We start from the raw sequence: 22225 nt of genomic DNA on the forward strand, positions 1-22225 counted from the left end.
GAATAATTTGAGCCAGTAATCTCGCAAACGCCAGGTTGCGAGAAGATAATAAGCACACATGTGACCATCTCGAAGATGCGTCTATTAGGACCATAAAATATCTAAAAGATCCACATGGTGGATGAATAGGTCCACATATATCACCTTGAATCCTTTCTAGGAATTCAGGGGACTCAAATCCAATCTTTACTGGTGATGGCTTTAAAATTAACTTTCCCTGAGAACATGCAGCACAACAAAATTCACTAGATTTAAGAATCTTCTGGTTCTTTAGTGAATGTCCATGAGAGTTTTTAATAATTCTCCTCATCATGGTTAACCCAATCTATTATGCCAAGTTATAAATTCATTTGGGCTATTAAACTTCTGGTTTACAGTGGCATGTGATTCAATTGCACTAATCTTGGTATAATACAACCCAGATGAAAGTGAGGATAATTTTTCTAATATAACTTTCTTATTTGAATCATGAGTTGTGATATATAAATACTCATGATTTCCCTCATTCATCGTCTCAACATGATATCCATTTCGGCGAATATCTTTGAAACTCAACAAGTTCCTCAGAGACTTGGTAGATAATAGTGCATTATTTATTATAAATTTTGTTCCTCCAGCAAACAAGATTATAGCTCTTCCGGAGCCTTCTATCACATTACCTGAGCCAATAATAGTATTAACATACTCTTCTTTTGGCACAAGATGGGTAAAATATATATCACTTTTAAGAATAGTGTGCGAACTTGCACTATCCGCAAGGCAAATATCTTCAGAATATATCCTTGCCATTTTTCTTCAAAAACAAATAATAATAATAAAATGAGTAAAAGTACATGCACAATAAAATTATTCACATGAATACTTAACAAACACATACATATATCAAATTATTCCATCATTGATCAAATAGCCAATATCTTCTTCAGAATCCTTAAAGAAATTAGATACATCATAATGAGTGGTGGAATTTTCATCATTTGAAACAAAATTTGTTTCCTTTTCTTTGTCATCCCTTTTCAAAGATGCTTGATAAAGATCAACTAGGTGCCTTGGGGTACGACAGGTACGTGACCAATGGCCCTTTCCACCACAACGGAAGCATTAATCCTCAATTGATATACTTTGCCCATTATTTCTTTCTTTATCCCACTTCTGGTGAGATATTTTCTTGTGAACATAATTCATTTTCCTTCCATAATTTTTCTTGTCATCAAAATCTTGCCATTTACCTCTTCTGGGGTTATAATTTGCCGCATTTACTTCAGGAAATGGGGCGGCGCCAACTGGACGCGCTTCATGATTTATCAAAAGTAACTCATTGTTGCATTCAGCAACAAGAAAGCAAGAAATTAATTCAAAATACTTTTTAATTTCTTTTTCTCGATACTGCTGCTGCAGGAGCACATTCGAGACATGGAAGGTCGAGAAAATTTTCTCTAACATATCGGGCTTGAGGAAGTATCACATGATTGTACCTTTCTTCAAGGTCTTTCCACAGATCTGCAAGATCTTTTAATGTGGGATATTCATTTTTCAATCATACTTCAAGATGACGACGAAAGAGAATTATGGCTTTGGCTATATCCTTCTGGGATGTATTATTTTCAGCCTTAATGGTATCTCCAAGATCCATTGAATCAAGATAGATTTTAACATCTAGTATCCATGATAAATAATTATTTACAGATATATCAAAAGTATTATATTCAAGATGAAAGAGATTCACATAATAAAAATTTGTTACCTGAAGTCTTCCTAAAATTTTGTTAGAGCTTCGTGCTGATAACGTGTTATAAAATAACTAAATAAATAAATAAATAAGGAAGAAGTAACCAACATAAAGTAAAGAAATATGATTAGATAACAATATTAACCACAATTACTATCTCAATATAAAAGATATGATACTTATATATTTACATATATGTATTAATGTATGAAAGAAAGAAAGAGAGGAAGAATTTTGTATATAGACAATATAAAGAGAGAGAGAGAATTCTTATTGCTTGTGTGTGTAAAAGTTTCAGCCTATGTCTCTATTTATACATGTGCAAGGCTTTACTTTTTCAAATTAGATTAAATACAATCACCCTTGGTAAACTAAGTCTCATAGAAAATGGTCATCCACATCATTCATCCTTATCACAACAATCCTTATCACAACAAATATCACCCTTTTTCAACCTTTATTAAATACATTCTCTCTTGAGAATGTGAGCTTCACATGGAGAAATGGGCATCCACGTCCATGCTTATCACAACACTCCCCCTTGGATGACCATTTTAGGATTATTGCCTCGTTAAAACCTTACTAAAGAAAAACCCATTGGGAAAAAACCTTAGTGAAGGAAAAAGAGTACAATATCCTTTAATGATGGGGCTGCCTCATTAAAAACCTTGTCAAGAAAAACCCAATGGGAAAAAACCTGACCAAGAAAAAAAGAGTACAGTCTCCCCCTCTTGTCGACATCAGTTGATGTCACGAAATCGGCGCATCCCAATCTCATGTACCAATCTTTCAAAGGAAGATTTTGGGAGTGACTTTGTGAACAAATCTGCCAGATTGTCACTTGAGCGGATCTGTTGGACATCAATTGTCCCTTGATTTTGAAGATCATGAGTGAAGAAGAATTTGGGAGAAATATGCTTTGTTCTATCGCCTTTAATGTATCCGCCTTTAAGTTGAGCAATGCATGCTGTATTATCTTCAAACAGGACAGTTGGAGCTATCTTATGATCAATCAATCCACATGATGACATAATATATTGAATCAAACTCCTCAGCCAAAAACACTCGCGACTAGCTTCATGAATCGCCAGTATTTCAGCATGATTAGAGGATGTTGCAGCAATTGTCTGTTTCGTGGACCTCCAAGATATAGCTGTACCACCATATGTGAACAGGTATCCTGTTTGAGATCTCCCTTTATGAGGATCAGACAAGTATCCGGCATCTGCATAGCCAACTAGTTGTGACTTGGATCCATAGGGATAAAACAATCCCATATCAACCGTTCCATGAAGATATCGAAAAATTTGTTTGATTCCACTCCAATGTCTTCTGGTTGGAGAGGAACTATACCTTGCTAGTAAATTCACCGCGAATGATATGTCAGGTCGCGTATTATTAGCAAGATACATTAGCGCTCCAATGGCACTAAGATATGGTACTTCAGGACCAAGGATATCTTCATTTTCTTCTTTAGGACGGAATTGATCCTTTTTTACATCCAAAGATCTTACGATCATTGGTGTACTTAATGGATGTGACTTATCCATATAAAATCTTTTCAAGATCTTTTCTGTGTATGTTGTTTGATGAATAAAGATCCCACCTTTTATATGCTCGATCTGCAGGCCGAGACAAAACTTAGTCTTTCCAAGATCTTTCATCTCAAACTCTTCTTTTAGAGTTTTTATAATTGTTGGAATATCTTCAGGAGTCCCAATGATATTTAAATCATCAACGTACACAGCAATTATAATGAACCCAGATGTAGTTTTCTTTATGAAAACACATGGGCAGATATCATCATTCTTGAAACCGTTTTTGGCCAGATACTCAGTAAGACGATTATACCACATTCGTCCAGATTGCTTTAGACCATATAAAGATCTTTGCAATTTGACTGAGTATAACCCTTGCGAATATTCACTGGATGGTTTAGATATCTTTAGTCCTTCAGGGACTTTCATATAGATATCCCGATCTAATGAGCCGTACAAATAGGCTGTTACCACATCCATTAAATGCATATGCAGTTTATGATATGCAGATAAACTGACCAAATAACGCAATGTTATCGCATCCACTACAGGGGAATACGTTTCTTCATAATCTATACCGGGCCTTTGTGAAAAACCTTGTGCCACAAGTCGGGCTTTGTAGCGCACAACTTCATTTTTCTCATTTCGTTTTCTCACAAATACCCACTTATATCCAACAGGTTTTACATCTTCAGGTGTACGGACTACAGGTCCAAAGACTTCACGTTTTGCAAGTGAGTCTAATTCAGCCTTCATGGCTGCTTCCCATTTTGGCCAATCATTTCTTTGTCGATATTCTTCGACTGATCTTGGCTCAAGATCCTTATTTTCATGCATGATATCTAATGCCACATTATATGCAAATATTTCATTGACAATTGTCTTATTTCGGTCCCATTTCTCTCCTGTAAAGACATAATTTATTGAGATCTCATCATTTTCACAATTTTCAGGTACCTGAACGTCGTCTGGCGTTATATCAGAATTTTGGACAACTGCTGGTGTCTTTACTATGTCTTTTTCAACAGGAATCGTATTTACCTCTTTTCTCTTTCGAGGATTTTTATCTTTGGAACCGACAGGCCTGCCACGCTTCTGGCGTGTATTTGCTTCCGTGGCTATTTGTCCTACTGGAACATCAATTCAAATTGGGGCATTTTCCGCCCTGCCACGCTTCTGGCGTGAATTTGCTTCAGTGGCTACTTGTCCTACTGGGACGTCAATTCGAATTGAGGCATTTTCCGCTGGTATATAAGATTTGGTTATCCTCTTTGTATCGGAAAATGCATCAGGCAATTCATTTGCTATTCTTTGCAAATGTATAATCTTTTGAACTTCTAGTTCACATTGCCCTGATCGAGGATCTAAATGCATCAACGATGATGCATTCCAATTAAGTTCCTTTTCAGGAAGCTTATTCTCTCCCCCTAATGTTGGAAATTTTGATTCATCAAAATGACAATCCGCAAACCGGGCTTTAAACACATCACCAGTTTGTATCTCAAGATACCTCACTATAGAGGGAGAATCATATCCAACATATATCCCCAATTTTCTTTGGGGTCCCATTTTGGTGCGATTAGGTGGTGCAATGGGAACATATATTGCACATCCAAATATTCTTAAATGGGAAACATTTGGCTGCTGGCCAAAAGCTAATTGCATAGGAGAGAATTGATGATAACTCGTTGGCCTCAAACGAATAAGTGCTGCGGCATGTAAAATAGCATGCCCCCAAACCGAGGTTGGGAGATTTGTTCTCATAAGCAATGGTCTAGCAATTAATTGGAGGCGCTTAATAAGTGATTCTGCTAACCCATTTTGTGTGTGAACATAAGCTACTGGATGTTCAACACTTATTCCATTAGCCATACAATAAGCATCAAAAGCTTGGGAAGTAAATTCACCAGCATTATCAAGACGAATTGCTTTAATTGGATTTTCTGGAAATTGTGCTTTTAATCGAATAATTTGAGCCAGTAATCTCGCAAACGCCAGGTTGCGAGAAGATAATAAGCACACATGTGACCATCTCGAAGATGCGTCTATCAGGACCATAAAATATCTAAAAGATCCACATGGTGGATGAATAGGTCCACATATATCACCTTGAATCCTTTCTAGGAATTCAGGGGACTCAAATCCAATCTTTACTGGTGATGGCCTTAAAATTAACTTTCCCTGAGAACATGCAGCACAACAAAATTCACTAGTTTTAAGAATCTTCTGGTTCTTTAGTGAATGTCCATGAGAGTTTTCAATAATTCTCCTCATCATGGTTGTTCCCGGATGACCCAATCGGTCGTGCCAAGTTATGAACTCATTTGAGTTAGTAAACTTCTGGTTTACAATGGCATGTGATTCAATTGCACTAATCTTGGTATAATACAACCCAGATGAAAGAGAGGGTAATTTTTCTAATATAACTTTCTTATTTGAATCATGAGTTGTGATACATAAATACTCATGATTTCCCTCATTCATCGTCTCAACATGATATCCATTTCGGCGAATATCTTTGAAACTCAACAAGTTCCTCAGAGACTTGGTAGATAATAGTGCATTATTTATTATAAATTTTGTTCCTCCAGGAAACAAAATTATAGCTCTTCCGGAGCCTTCTATCACATTGCCCGAGCCAATAATAGTATTAACATATTCCTCTTTTGGCACAAGATGGGTAAAATATATATCACTTTTGAGAATAGTGTGCGAACTTGCACTATCCGCAAGGCATACATCTTCATTACATATCCTTGCCATTCTTCAAAAACAAATAATAATAAAATGAGTAGCATGCACAGTTAAATTGAATACTTGATCAGAATTATTTTTCTAAGAAATACTGTACATAAAATAATGTCATATACCAAAATTTTATTTTAAAATTTGACACATTTAATAATTTCAAAATTCATAAACATTAATATTTCATTATTTATGTACATCACATTTGAAATTTAAATACATAGAAAATAAAACTTAACTATAAGTTCTTTACATTATTTATTTACATAGATACTTCACAATCCACATATTAAACTATTCCATCATTAATCAAATGACCAATATTTCCTTCAGGATCCTCAAAGAAATCAGATACATCATAATGAGTGGTGGAGTTCTCAGCATCATTTGAAACAAAATTTGTTTCCTTTCCTTTGTCGTTCTTTTTCAAAGATGCCTGGTAAAGATCGACTAGGTGCCTTGGGGTACGACAGGTACGTGACCAATGGCCCTTTCCACCACAGCGGAAACACTTCTCCTCGGTTGATTTATTCTGCCCGATATTCCTTTGTTTGTCCCACTTCTGGTGAGATCCTCTCTTTTGAACATAATTCTTTTTCCTTCCATAATTTTTCTTGTTATTAAAAGCTTGCCATTTACCTCTTCTGGGGTAATGATTTGCCGCATTTACTTCAGGAAATGGGGCGGCGCCAGCTGGGCGCGCTTCATGATTTTTAATAACAACTCATTGTTGCGTTCGGCAACAAGAAGGCAAGAAATTAACTCAGAATATTTTTTAAACCCTTTCTCTCGATACTGCTGCTGCAGGAGCACATTCGAGGCATGGAAGGTTGAGAAAGTTTTCTCCAACATATCATGATCAGTTATTTTTTCCCCACACAATTTCATTCGTGAGGTGATTCGAAACATTGCAGAATTATATTCATTTATAGATTTAAAATCTTGTAAACGCAAATGCGTCCATTCATACCGGGCTTGAGGAAGTATCACCGTTTTCTGATGATTGTACCTTTCTTCAAGGTCTTTCCAAAGATCTGCAGGATCTTTTAATGTGAGATATTCATTTTTCAATCCTTCGTCAAGATGACGACGGAGAAAAATCATGGCTTTAGCTTTATCCTTCTGGGATGCATTATTGTCAACCTTAATGGTATCTCCAAGATCCATTGAATCAAGATGGATTTCAGCATCCAATATCCATGATAAATAATTGTTTCCAGATATATCAAGAGCATTGAATTCAAGATGAGAGAGTTTCGACATAATGAAAATATTACCTGAGTCTTCCTAAAGATTTGATCAGAGTCTCGTGCTGATAACGTGTTGTAAAATAAATAAAAGATATAAAATAGAGATGTATAAATAGAAGACTCTATTAATAATATAATTAGCTCAATAATTATTATATATATATAATAATATTATATGTTGTATTGTGTATATATATACAAAGATAAGAAAAAGTATTAAAAATAAAGAGAGAGATATTTGCATTTGATACTATCTCAATATAATAAAGATGGTCAATATTGCTATTAATATTATATGTAAAGAGTAATAGAAAATAGAATTTAAAATACTTATAAAATAAAAGAAGAGGAAGAATTGTAATAGTAATATAAGGAGAAGGGTATTTGATTGCAACGATGGTTGATTTATTTGTATGAAAAAGAAGGAAGAATAATATTTTGTTATATTGTTATTGTTGTTTCCAGATGGATGCAATGCATCCCTATTTATACACATAAAATATCACCCTTTTTCAACCTTTATTAAATACATTCTCTCTTGAGAATGTGAGCTTCACATGGAGAAATGGGCATCCACGTCCATGCTTATCACAACACATACTATTATTTTTAATAAAATTTCCAAGACATTATATATACAATAATGGAGTTGTACTGAGTTAATTTATTTCAAATCATATTTATAATATAGAAAAGGTTTTAAATAATACTAATATGTTTTAAAAAAGTTATAATATGTACAGTAAAACAAACTCAATTTAATTTTAAAATCTTATATTTTCATTAAAAGGTATAAATAATATTGAGTATGAAAAAAAAGACTAAAATCTTATATTTTTATAACTCATTTTTCAATTTATCCTTAACGTTTTTGTCAATTTATACCATGTCATTTTCTTTAAATAAAGTATTTTTATTAAGATAAATTTGTGAAACAAAATAATTTGTGAAATATATAAGATAAATTAAGTCGATAGGGGAAAAAGAATAAAAATTTAGTTGTAGTGGATAGGTTGAAACTATAGACGTTTTAAATAAAAAGACGTTAAAGTAGATTAAATTCAAATATGAATTATATTATAATTTATTATATATAATAAATCAGTTACAAATATAATAAATACTACTTCTAATATTTTATGATTTTAAAATATATAATTAAATTATTATACCAAATTATCAATAACACAAAATTTATTTATTTATGACATACGTATTTTAAAATTTTTCTTTTATTTGAGTTTTTGTTGTATTAAATTATTTTTAAATTGTAATTTTTGGAGCATGATTAATATTTTACTGAGGAAATAAAAATTAAGAAAGGAAAAGATCTTACAACTAGAAAGATAATAAAAAATCAACCCAAATTTATTTTATTTAATATTTATTAATTCTAACAACAATTAATAAATATTAAATAGGATTAATCTCTACATACAAGTGTTTTGTGCTTATAAGCTTTACAAGCCTAAAGAGAACGAAACACCCTAAACGCGCTGCTTATGTTACGTGCTTCCTTAACAGAATTTTAAATCAATCCAAATCAATTAACGCGTGAATATATAACTTCCATTTTTTAAAAGATTTTGTTTCCTTTTTTGAGTTTCTTGCCAAATTTGTTCGATCTCCTTCGTGCGTTCTCTCTTTGCCTTCGATTTATTTTTTCGATTTTCATGGTTTCTGAATCAAGCTTTGAAATTGTTTTGAAGATAATGGAACTTCAGAAATACACTCAAACGATTAAAGAAATACACCTAAACGGTTACAGAAATAAATAAAACGATTACAGAAATACACCCAAAGGATTTAAGAAATACACCCAATATCAGGGGGGAGACAGTATATTTCTTTTTGAAATCTTTTAATGTTTTGCTGGTTAAGGATGAAGCACATGGCAGAGACAATCTAGAAAAAAACTTAGAAGAACAGTAAAACAGTACCTTGAATAATGTTTCTTCGTTTTTCTTGGTGATTTTTTATGGAGATTTGTATTTTTTTCTTCTTGATTTCTTCTACTCTTTCCGAGGAGTTGGAACGTTTCTTCAGAATCGTAGTTTGTTTCGAATGTCGGTTGAATCTTGACGGTTTGCGTTTTGATCGAGGAAGAAGAGGAAGAATACAACATAATGAACGTAGATTAAGGCGCGTGCGTTGGACACTCGAATTTAAAAGAGTGGTGCACATATTTTTTTTTTATTTGGACAAACTTGTATAGCTTGTAAGCCAAAAAGGCTTGTATGTGTAGTAGGCCTCTATTAAATAACACACATTTTGACTGTTTAAACTGATTTTTTATTGTCTCCTAAATTATTGTTTTTGAATTATCTCATCAGTCACCTATGTTTAATCCTTCATAAATATTTTTTAAAAGTCTATTATAATTACTAATGTATCAATAGACATTAACGTATCTATTGATATACATTTCTATCTTTTAAATTTATATAAAAATAATAAAAATTAAATTAGTTGAGATAGTAAATATTTTATAATTTAACAAAAATCTTGAAAATAACATTTTTTATAAATTATATATAACAAAAGATATTTTTAAAAAATTGGATATCAAACTTTCTTGTATTTCTATTATATATGGTATAGATAAATATAGAAGTATAGATATAAATACAGATAACAGTGATCTTAATTGAAATATTCCCTAGACAACTTACTAGAATAAATCAGTTAAAGAAGCGTCTAATACTTTGGTCCATTTTACACAAGGCACCTATTTAAATAAAGATGTTAAAAATATGTTTTTATGAAGAGTCTTGTATTAAAAGTGTGTTTTGTTTGTTTGGCCACACTTTAAAAAAATAATACTTTTATAGCATATTAAATCAAATTCTATAATGATAAAAAAGATGTATCTCATATAAAGACAATTGTAAAATTTTTAAGATAATATCCACTTTTACACAAACCTAAGCAATTAACACTATCCAGTATCCACTCCTATCTAGCTGAAACACGAGTCGTTCATAAGCCACGCTGACAACCATATTATCAAAGGGCAAAGACAACATTTCAAATCTCCCTTTTTGGGTTAAGAAAACAGTAGGTGTAGCCGTGTAGTTCTCACCGTATTTAGTATTTTTGCATCCTTATACAAAAATTTTTTATCTACATCACAGTGTTAAATATATTTAATTCATTATCTGAACCATAAATAATTATGATATATCAGAGGTACATGTGAAAATCTTCTAATATTATACGTAGGCATTGGAAAATGCTACTTATCTAAGGATGACAATATGTATCCTACCTGCGGGTATTTAACCCAATCCCATCCGATCAGGTAGGGTTGCCAATTCGATCTACAACAAATAGGATAAGGTGCGATGGGGTTGAGTCTCAATCAAATCTCGTGTGGATCAGGTAAGATACAGGTTGAGTCTCAACCCTATTGACCTACCCACACTTTATACATCTATGTATTATATACTTATATAAAAATATGTTTTAAGTGAATGTTGAACTAAAGACTTCTCACTAAATGTAAAATATTTTTAACCACTAAAAAAATTCATTAATTGATACTATAATATTTTTTACATAAAAATTAATTTTATTTTAAATTATCATCAAGTTATATAATAATGTGGTATCTTTTTTGTAACTCGCGTGTCACGGCCCAAAATAAGCCATGACCGGCACTCAGGAAAATAGTTTCCTAGCAAGCTTAACCGACTCAAATATAAGTTGAATACGAAAGTTATAAATATTTTACAAGTTCTAAAATAAATAATTGGACATCTTTAACAAAATTAAAATAATTAAGAGTGGTTGGATCCTGCCTGTGACATATGGAGCATATACATCTAGGAACTCGACAAAGAATAGGTACTCATTGCAGATCGTTATTCTTGAATAGAAAGTCTCACATAGTCAAGTATTTGTTCCTGAAAAATATTTTTAGAAAAATAGGGTGAATTTTGCAACTCAGTGACTAGACAATACATCTATAATCGACATGAGACCATATAAACATTATTATCAAAGTAATTTTAATTGAAAAATAATGGTTGATAATAATAAGTGAATCAATAAGGGAGTTCTCATACAGAAATCAAATAAAAATCCACACTTGGGCGACTCCACCTCGATCCTCTAGTGTGTCCGTACGGAATAACAGATCTAACGTGTGGCCTAAAAGTTAGGCTAGCAACGCCCTGTTAGCTGAGATTTGAGCCAGATGCATCTAGGTTAATGTTATAACCGCCGTTAACTATAGTTTTCTAATATGAGCCTCCTAAACAAATTCAAAACATATAATTTCATATACAACCAATCTTAGATCTTTCAAATATATACAGTATCAAATCAAATCAAATAATAATTTCTCATTAAAAATCATTTTCAATCATATGAAATGTCGAATATACTTTACAAATTCAAAGTATATAAGTATCAACAATACTTCAATGTTCCAGAAACACATATTCAAAAAAATCGAACATTCTAAAATAATACAAAACTTCATCAAACATGTATACAATCTCATGTGTAGATAGAAAATCTGAATTTCACAAAAATAAACTTTTAGTTATAATAAATCCATTATTAAAATCAAATTCAAATCCTTTGTTGGTAACTTGTAAGTATAGTCATAAATTCAAGTAGCATATATCAAAATAATTATAGATGTAAAACCAAATAGTTATAAACGTAAAGCCTACTCACAGCTTGATCCCAAGGGACTGAAGAGACCAAACCCGAAGTAACAAACTAAAGGATATGAAAGAGCGTAAAAATTTGGATGGAGGCAGCGGCAGCTCCAATAGGCAAGCAGAACAATGAACAGGGGCACAAACAGAATAGAAGCGACGATGGCTAAAGGTAGAGCAACGACGACAACATCAACAACTGTGGTAAAATAATAGCAGAAACAAAACAGAACAAGCAACACTAAGCAGGCTAGAATGATGGTGAAATAGAACTAACAGAGGTGTGAAACGTTTCCTACGACATTTTCAAGGGCAAGGATAGTGGCGAAACCAGTGGAGGAAGAATGGAGGATAGAGCACGGTCGGGCAGGATAGCAGCTTTTCGACGAGCTCTCCTCCGGCAGTGACACAGCAGCTTAGCGACGAGCTTATTCACTAACGACGGCAACCACCGCAACAACCCCAACAACGACGGAAATGGCACTTCTATCTCTCTCTGGCCATCACATACTCTCTCTCCCACTCCTTTAGCCCCTCTCAAGCATGGTGACGGCGGTGGCAGTGACTCCCACCGGCGCCGCCTCTCTCTTCTGCTCTTCTTTTCCTTCCTCCATTACTCTCCCTTCCCTTCCTCTTTCTCTCTTTTTGTTGTCTTCTATCCGTGGGGTGGGGGTGTATGTGATAGAATGAGTGTTAGTGGGTTTAACAAAGATATCTTTTCTCTGCTGTGAGTAACAAAGAGGTTTTCTATCATTTGATCTTGGCCATGAGAGGTGGCTACGTCCGGGGGGGGGGGGGACACTCTCGTTCCCATGAGCCTTCAAGTCCACGAGATAGAGACCCTACAAAGCAATACAAGAAGAATGTTAGAATGGGGGAAGAGGATATGGATTTCACTGGTACTGTATCTTTAGCGCCAAGGGAAGAGGAATGGATGATGGAGGAAGAAGAAAGACAACAACAGAATGCTACAGTTGATAGGAGATCCTTTAGTCAAGCTGTAAAAGGAGGAAAGACACCAATGCTTATGGTAGAAGAAAGAAGATCAGACGCTGTGGTTAACGAGACACAAGGTGACAAGAAGAAAAGATCAGTAGAGAATGAGACAAGAAACTGGATCAATGACAAGCAACAGGATAGGAACCTGAAATTACAGTAGAGAAGATAAATGAAATCTACAACTTTGTTATCAATGATGCAGCAATGAAAAACTTAAGGCATCCTTGGTGGGACACTCTCGTTGTCAAGCTCTTGGGTAGAAAAATATCATTGGCAGCCCTAAATAGAAGGTTAGAAACTATGTGGGGGAAAAAATAGAAGCATTGAAGTTATAGATTTGGGAAATAATTTTTTTATTGTTAAATTCTTTTCTCAAGAAGACCTGGATTTTGCTCTAACTGGGGGTCCATGGAGAATTCATGACCATTATCTCACTATGAGGTTCTGGAAACCAAACTTTATCCCGCTCCAAGCTACCATTGAGGCTGTTACAGCCTGGGTCAGATTACCCGGATTGGCTATAGAGTATTACGAGGATGAAATACTGAAACGAATTGGGAATATCTTGGGAAGAACCTTAAAGGTTGACTCTAACACAGCAGAAAAGTGTAAAGGCAAGTTTGCAAGGTTGTGTGTGGAGCTTGATTTAGCTGAGCCTCTTGTTTCTCAATATTCCATTAATGGAATAAAACACTACGTAGAGTATGAAGGCATCTATAACATTTGTTTTGCTTGCGGAATGGTGGGACATGAGAAAACTCAATGTCCTAAGTTAAATTATGTGGTGGCGGCACCAGTGCCGGATAAAGAAGCGACAGTTGAAGGAGACAACAGTGGCATGGAGGCTAGCAAGGAAGGAAGCAGAACAGACAAGGGCAATAATGGCACTTCCATAAAGGACAAGGACAATAATGGACCCTGGATGGTGGTACAGAAACTGGTACGGGGCAAAGGAAAAAAACCTGATGCTGGTACAAGTAGTGGGGTGAATGGAGAATCAGAAGGGAAGGAAAAGCAGAATGTGACAGGTACAAGGTTTACAGTTTTAGGAGAACAAATCCCAGAGGAAACAGCCTCTATTGATAAGATGCCAAAGAGAGTTCCTCCACAAAAGACAAAGCAAGTTCTCCAACCTGAATCCATAACAAAGAACACTGCTACTCCCCCAACCCAAGCCCATAATGATGAAAAAAGATCCAACAAAATAAAGCCCACAACCGTTTCTCAGAGTTCTCTAGCCCAAAACAAAAAAAATCAAAATGCCCCCCAAAGTCCCAACCCATCTCTGAAAAGACCCAACAAATCTCCACCCCAACCCATGTTACAACTAGCCCTGAACCCTTATGTATAACCATCTCGAACCAACACATAGAACACCAACAGCCCAACTCCTCAAATCACCTTATGCTTTCCCCCCAACAGCAACACCTACCCCATGACCAATATGATGAAGGAACCACCATTCCGGAAACAGTTGAGATGGAAGAGGATATTGAGGAGACTCCTGAACCTAAACCACCAGACCTACACTCTATAGAGTCTAACATTATGGCTGAAGCGGCTATGCTCTATGAAAGAAACATCAACCAATATGGTAAGAAAGAAGAGGATTTGCTTATGGAGGAAGGAGACATAGGAAGAGAGGAAGAAGATGATAGTGATGGAGAAATGAAAGAAGGAAAGGAGGGAGAGGCAGCCCTCAGAGACGATGAGATGCTCTTGGAGCATTGAGGTTTGTTTCTCGTTTTGGTTTTTTGGCTGTTCTTATGATAATATTTAGCTGGAATTGTAGAGGCGCTGCGAGTGATGCTTTTACTCGCACGCTTAAAGAATATGTCAGACTATATAGTCCGGATATTGTTATTTTGTTACAAACAAGGTGTAGTAGAAATCATACGAGAAGGGTGGTTAATAGAAATGGCTTCATTTATAGCCATATTGAAGAAGTCCAAGGGTTTAGTGGTGGTATTTGGATCCTTTGGAAGGACCCAGACATCTCAGTTGTTATTAAAAACTCTACCAAGCAGTATGTCCACATGAAAGTCTCAACTAATAATTCTAGATCCTTGTTCATGACGGCTGTGTATGCAAGCCCAAATGAAATAATTAGGAGGCAGGCATGGGGGGAGATAAAATCCATGGCTGGTAACTTAAATGGGGAATGGTTGCTTGTAGGGGACTTTAATGAAATAGCCTGCCCTACTAAAAAAAAGGGAGGTGGCCGAACTAATCGGCGAGAATGTGAGCTTTTTAAAAACTGGATTAGCAATTGCTGCCTCATTGATCTGGGTTATATTGGCTCAAAATACACATGGAGAGGCCCACAATGGATAGGCTTGGAAAGAGTTTATAAACGAATGGATAGAGCACTCTCAAATGGAGGTTGGAGAATCATATTTGAAGGAGCCAGGGTGGAGGTGCTGCCAAGAACCAACTCGGATCATCATCCTCTATTGATAACAACAGAACCTCCCCTCCCAACAAATAAAAATAGGCCGTTTCGCTATGAAGCAATGTGGAAGATGCATCCGAATTTTGATGAAGTCATTAAGGATCATTGGAGTCAGGGGGAACCTTTTTCCATTGCGTTGGTTTCCCTAACTGAAAAGCTGAAATAATGGAATTCTGAAGTATTCGGGCATGTGGGTAGACAAAAGAGAAGACTTTTAAACAGGATTGGTGGTATTCAGAGAGCAAGTGACTATGCCACCAACTCTTTTCTGTAGAATCTGGAGAAGAGGTTGAGGGAAAATTTGGAAGAGATTCTAAACAGAGAAGAGGTCATGTGGCTGCAAAAGTCCAGAGAAAAATGGCTAGTCGAAGGGGATCGGAACACAAAATACTACCACACCAGAACGATTATTAGAAGAAGGAGAAAAAAGGTGTTGAAACTCAGAAATCATGCAGGAAAATGGGTGGAAGATGCTAAAGACCTGGAAAGGATGGCAATTAATTATTTCAAAAGGCTTTACATAGAAGAGGACGATAATCAGAGTGATATTAGCCTTGTTAATAACTACCCATCCCTCAACCCATCCATAAAGGAAGGAATTGATAACATCCCTATAGAGCCAAAGATTAAAAGAGCAATTTTTAATATAGGATCCTTGAAGGCGCCTGGAGAGGATGGATTTCTAGCTCTCTTCTTCAAAGAAAACTGGAGCACCATGAAAGATAGTATTGTGGATTATATCATATTAATGTGGGAGGAGCCAGAGAGGATAAGGGAACAGAACGGAACTCTAATTTCCCTTATTCCAAAGGTATCAAACCCATAATTCATGACCCAATTTAGACCAGTTGCTTTGTGCAATGTGGTTTACAAGGGCCTCTCCAAGCTCATAGTTGAAAGACTAAAACCCATCCTCAAAAATCGTATTGCTCCTCACCAATCAAGCTTTGTGCCGGGAAGAAAAATACATGATAATATTATCATTGCCAAAGAATTGATTCATGCTATGAAAAGAATGAAAAAGGGCCAGGTTTCATGGCTATCAAATTTGATTTTGAAAAAGCCTATGATAGGCTAAGGTGGTCCTTTATTGAAGAGTGTCTGAAGAGCTTTCGGGTGCCAGATAAACTTCTAAATATCACTATGAGGTGCATTGAATCGGTTTCCTACAACCTACTATGGAATGGAGATAAAACAGAAGATTTTAAACCTATGAGGGGATTGAGACAAGGGGACCCTCTTTCCCCCTATATTTTTGTCATTGCAATGGACAGACTCTCCCAACTAATAGAGGCGTCGCTGGAAACAGAGGAGTGGAAAGCTATCAGAGTAGGCAGATCTAGACCTACGATTTTACATTTACTATTTGCTGACGATTTGATGGTGTTTGCTCAAGTACAACCGGAACAAATTCGGATAATAATTCAGAAGATGACAAAATTTTGCTCGGCATTCGGGTTAAAGATAAATGCAGCTAAAACTTCGATGGTTTTCTCTAGGAATGTGGTAGAAGGGGACAGAACAGCAATAAAGAAAATTTGCCAATATCAAGAAAACGACTGCCTCGAAAAATATCTCGGAGCAATGATCACTAATCACCGGAAAGGAAAGAAGAAATTTAAAACGGTGATTGATAAGGTTAAAGGAAAATTAAAAGGGTGGAAGTCTCAATGTTTATCCTTTGCAGGAAGAATTACTCTGGCCAAAAGTGTGCTGAGCCCGCTAGCAAACTATGATATGCAGCACACAAGAGTTCCTACAGGAATCTGCAAAGAACTAAAAAAAGTCCAGAGAAATTTCACATGGGGAGATAATCAGATCCAACGTCGAATGCACCATATTGGATGGGATACTATGTGTCTCACCAAACAAGAGGGTGGCTTGGGTTTAAAAAAGCTTGTCACTATGAATGATGCGTTCTTAATGAAGCTTGTGTGGAGAATCTTCACGGAACCAGAAGCGCTGTGGATTAGAGTCATTACTCAAAATAATGGCCAATATAACTTATGAGGTAATTAGGTGAAGAACAACAGCTCCCCTTTATGGAAAGATCTTGCAAAGGTATGGGGCCAGTTAAATGACCACTGTCAGTGGTTGATAGGAGATGGAACTAAAATCAATTTTTGGAAGGACAATTGGGTTGAGGGAACAAAGCAACTCCAATCTGAGACCATTTAATACATACCCGAGGAGCTAAAAAATAGAAATCTGAATTTTTTCCTAAACAATCAAGGAGAATGGGATCAACTGCTTTTGGCTAATACTCTTCCAAGAGATATCATTCAGAAAATCACACAACAAGACCCCCCCTCAGCGGAGAAAGGTTTAGACAAGTTGAGATGGAAACACAAAGCAGATGAAGAACTCACAGTAGCCTCAGCCTACAAACACCTCTCTAATCAGCAACAGCGACCAAGCAGAATGTGGAAAGCTATATGGGAATGGAAAGGACCGAAAAGGATCAAAACCTTCATGTGGCAGTTGAGCCACAACAGGTTATTAACAGCCAAAAGACGTGCAAGGATCATGGGAACCCTCCCCTTTTGCCACCTTTGTCCACAAGTGGAGGAGACGGCCTTACATGTTCTAAGAGACTGCCCAAGCACAGCCAGAATATGGTCAAATGCACTACAACCTAATGCCCTATCAGTGTTTTTCACAACACAACTAGAAACCTAGATAGATTTCAATCTCAACTATGACTTAGGTCAGAACCTGGGACTAGAGTGGAAAGACTTTTTCATGACCACAACTTGGTGGGTCTGGAGATGGAGAAACCAAGAACTTGTTAACAGACCATTTCAAAGACCAACCAATGCAATTAGTGTGATTAAAGACTATGAAAAAAAAATTAGAAATACTTTCAACAGTTATAGCATGCTCCATAACAACCAAATCACTATACATGTCAAATGGCATACACCACCACAAGGATGGGTCAAATTCAATATAGATGCATCAATTACAGAAGGAGATGACATAGCTTGGTGTAGGGGATTAATCAGAACAAGCATGGGAGAATGGGTAAGTGGTTTTGTTGCTAACATGAATACCTGTAGTATAACAGAGGCAGAGCTCTCGGCCATTCTTCAAGAGATGCGATTGGCTTGGGATTTGGGCATGCGTCGAGTGATCTTCGAATCAAATTCTCTGGAGGCAATTGAAGGAATTGAGAGAGCACGAACTAGAGGAGTTAGCTTCAGTCCAATCATTCAAGAGATCATCAATTTTGAACAAAAACCTTGGGAGATTCGTTTCAACCACTATTACAGGTAAGCTAATCAAACGGCTAATTGGCTTGCCCAAAGGAGACTCCAATGCCAAGTTGACTTCCAATTTCTAAATCTTCCTCCCAAAGGGCTAAAAGATGTTTTGCTTAATGATGATAATGAGGTTCCTGTAACCCGCCATGTGATGCCTTAGTTTCTTTTCTTTTTTTTGGGCCGTTGGCCCCAATTTTTACCGAAAAAAAAAATTAATTTTTTATTGTCTCCTAAATATTATTGTTTTTAAATTATCTCATCAGTCACCTATGTTTAATCCTTCATAAATATTTTTCGAAAGTCTATTATAATTACTAATGTATCAATAGACATTAACGTATCTATTGATATACATTTCTATCTTTTAAATTTATATAAAAATAATAAAAATTAAATTAGTTGAGATAGTAAATATTTTATAATTTAACAAAAATCTTGAAAATAACATTTTTTATAAATTATATATAACAAAAGATATTTTAAAAAAAAAATTGGATATCAAACTTTCTTGTATTTCTATTATATATGGTATAGATAAATATAGAAGTATAGATATAAATACAGATAACAGTGATCTTAATTGAAATATTCCCTAGACAACTTACTAGAATAAATCAGTTAAAGAAGCGCCTAATACCTTTGGTCCAATTTACACAAGGCACCTATTTAAATGAAGATGTTAAAAACATGTTTTTATGAATAGTCTTGTATTAAAAGTGTGTTTTGTTTGTTTGGCCACACTTTAAAAAAAAATAATACTTTTATAGCATATTAAATCAAATTCTATAATGATAAAAAAAGATGCATCTCATATAAAGACAACGGTAAAATTTTTAAGATAATATCCACTTTTACACAAACCTAAGCAATTAACACTATCCAGTATCCACTCCTATCTACATGAAACACGAGTTATTCATAAGCCACACTGACAACCATATTATCAAAGGGCAGAGACAACATTTCAAATTTCCCTTTTTGGGTTAAGGAAACAGTAGGTGTAGCCGTGTAGTTCTCACCGTATTCGGTATTTTTGCATCTTTATACAAAAATTTTTTATCTACATCACAGTGTTACATATATTTAATTCATTATCTGAACCATAAATAATTATGATATATCAGGGATACATGTGAAAACCTTCTAATATTATACATAGGCATTGGAAAATGCTACTTATCTAAGGATGACAATGTGTATCCTACCTGCGGGTATTTAACCCAATCCCATCCGATCAGATAGGGTTGCCAATTCGATCTACAACGGGTAGGATAAGGTGCGATGGGGGTTGAGTCTCAAGCAAATCTCGTGTGGATCAGGTAGGATACGGGTTGAGTCTCAACCCTACTGACCAACCCACACTTTATACATCTATGTATTATATACTTATATAAAAATATGTTTTAAGTGAATGTTGAACTAAAGACTTCTCACTAAATGTAAAAGATTTTAAACCACTAAAAAAATTCATTAATTGATAATATAATATTTTTTTACATAAAAATCAATTTTATTTTAAATTATCATCAAGTTATATAATAATGTGGTATCTTTTTTGTAACTCGCATGTCACGGCCCAAAATAAGCCATGATCGGCGCTCAGGAAAATAGTTTCCTAGCAAGCTTAACCGACTCAAATATAAGTTGAATACGAAAGTTATAAATATTTTACAAGTTCTAAAATAAATAATTGGACATCTTTAACAAAATTAAAATAATTTGGATCCTGCCTGTGACATATGGAGCATATACATCTAGGAGCTCGACAAAGAATAGGTACTCATTGCAGATCGTTATTCTTGAATAGAAAGTCTCACATAGTCAAGTATTTGTTCCTGAAAAATATTTTTAGAAAAACGGGATAAATTTTGCAACTCAGTGACTAGACAATACATCTATAATCGACATGAGACCATATAAACATTATTATCAAAGTAATTTTAATTGGAAAATAATGGTTGATAATAATAAGTGAATCAATAAGGGAGTTCTCATACAGAAATCAAATAAAAATCCACACTTGGGCGACTCCACCTCTATCCTCTAGTGTGTCCGTACGGAATAACAGATCCAATGTGTGGCCTACACGTTAGGCTAGCAACGCCCTGTTAGCTGATATCTGAGCCAGATGCATCTAGGTTAATGTTATAACCGCCGTTAACTATAGTTTTCTAATATGAGCCTCCCAAACAAATTCAAAACATATAATTTCATATACAACCAATCTTAGATCTTTCAAATATATACAGTATCAAATCAAATCAAATAATAATTTCTCATTAAAAATCATTTTCAATCATATGAAATGTCGAATATACTTTACAAATTCAAAGTATATAAGTATCAACAATACTTCAATGTTCCAGAAACACATATTCAAAAAAATCGAACATTCTAAAATAATACAAAACTTCATCAAACATGTATACAATCTCATGTGTAGATTGAAAATCTGAATTTCACAAAAATAAACTTTTAGTTTTAATAAATCCATTATTAAAATCAAATTCAAATCCTTTGTTGGTAACTTGTAAGTATAGTCATAAATTCAAGTAGCATATATCAAAATAATTATAGATGTAAAACCAAATAGTTATAAACGTAAAGCCTACTCACAGCTTGATCCCAAGGGACTGAAGAGACCAAACCCAAAGTAACAAACTAAAGGATATGAAAGAGCGTAAAAATTTGGACGGAGGCAGCGGCAGCTCCAATAGGCAAGCAGAACAATGAATAGGGGCACAAATAGAATAGAAGCGATGATGGCTAAAGGTAGAGCAACGACGACAACATCAACAACTGTGGTAAAATAATAGCAGAAACAAAACAGAACAAGCAACACTAACCAGGCTAGAATGATGGTGAAACAGAACTAACAGAGGTGTGAAACGTTTCCTACGACATTTTCAAGGGCAAGGATAGTGGCGAAACCAGTGGAAGAAGAATGGAGGATAGAGCACGGCCGGGCAGGATAGCAGCTTTTCGACGAGCTCTCCTCCGGCAGTGACACAGCGGCTTAGCGACGAGCTTATTCACTAACGACGGCAACCACCGCAATAGCCCCAACAACGACGAAAATGGCACTTCTATCTCTCTCTGGCCATCACATCCTCTCTCTCCCACTCCTTTGGCCCCTCTCAAGCATGGTGACGTTGGTGGCAGTGACTCCCACCGGCGCCGCCTCTCTCTTCCGCTCTTCTTTTCCTTCCTCCATTACTCTCCCTTCCCTTCCTCTTTCTCTCTTTTTGTTGTCTTCTATCCGTGGGGTGGGGGTGTATATGATAGAGTGAGTGTTAGTAGGTGTAATTTGGGAATTAGAGTTTGGGTTTGATAAAATAAATAAGGGTAGTGTAGGAATTTTGATAAAATTGGAGGGTTGGATAGTAAAAAAAAATCAAATGTAAACTATTTTTAAAAAAAATTTCAGGACATTACATTCTACCCCCCTTATAAAATTTTTTGCCCCCAAAAATTGATATAGTATGCAAAATATTATGTGGTTTTAACACTTTACCAAACATGAGAAAGAAATATAATGGAATGCAAAAGTTACAGAGTAGGTTTGTGTTAAAACAA

The 22225-nt window shown here is 35.3% G+C and overlaps 1 protein-coding gene across 1 annotated transcript; it reads left to right on the plus strand.

The window, feature by feature from the left end:
- Nucleotides 1-15291: 15291 nt before the first annotated feature.
- LOC130963259 (uncharacterized) lies at nt 15292-16212 on the plus strand. The gene is made up of 2 exons (XM_057889392.1): nt 15292-15525; nt 15661-16212. Exons 1-2 carry the CDS (start codon nt 15292-15294, stop codon nt 16210-16212), a joined length of 786 nt encoding a protein of 261 aa, XP_057745375.1.
- Nucleotides 16213-22225: the final 6013 nt, after the last annotated feature.

This window comes from Arachis stenosperma, chromosome 2, assembly GCF_014773155.1.
Source record: "Arachis stenosperma cultivar V10309 chromosome 2, arast.V10309.gnm1.PFL2, whole genome shotgun sequence".
Lineage (NCBI taxonomy): Eukaryota > Viridiplantae > Streptophyta > Magnoliopsida > Fabales > Fabaceae > Arachis > Arachis stenosperma.

Bases quoted from the DNA above. Each gene is read 5' to 3' on its own strand.
- LOC130963259 (XM_057889392.1), top strand. From the start codon at position 15,292: ATGGATAGAGCACTCTCAAATGGAGGTTGGAGAATCATATTTGAAGGA. The intron at 15,526-15,660 runs GTTTCCCTAACT...TCTTTTCTGTAG, and splicing joins AACCTTTTTCCATTGCGTTG to AATCTGGAGAAGAGGTTGAG.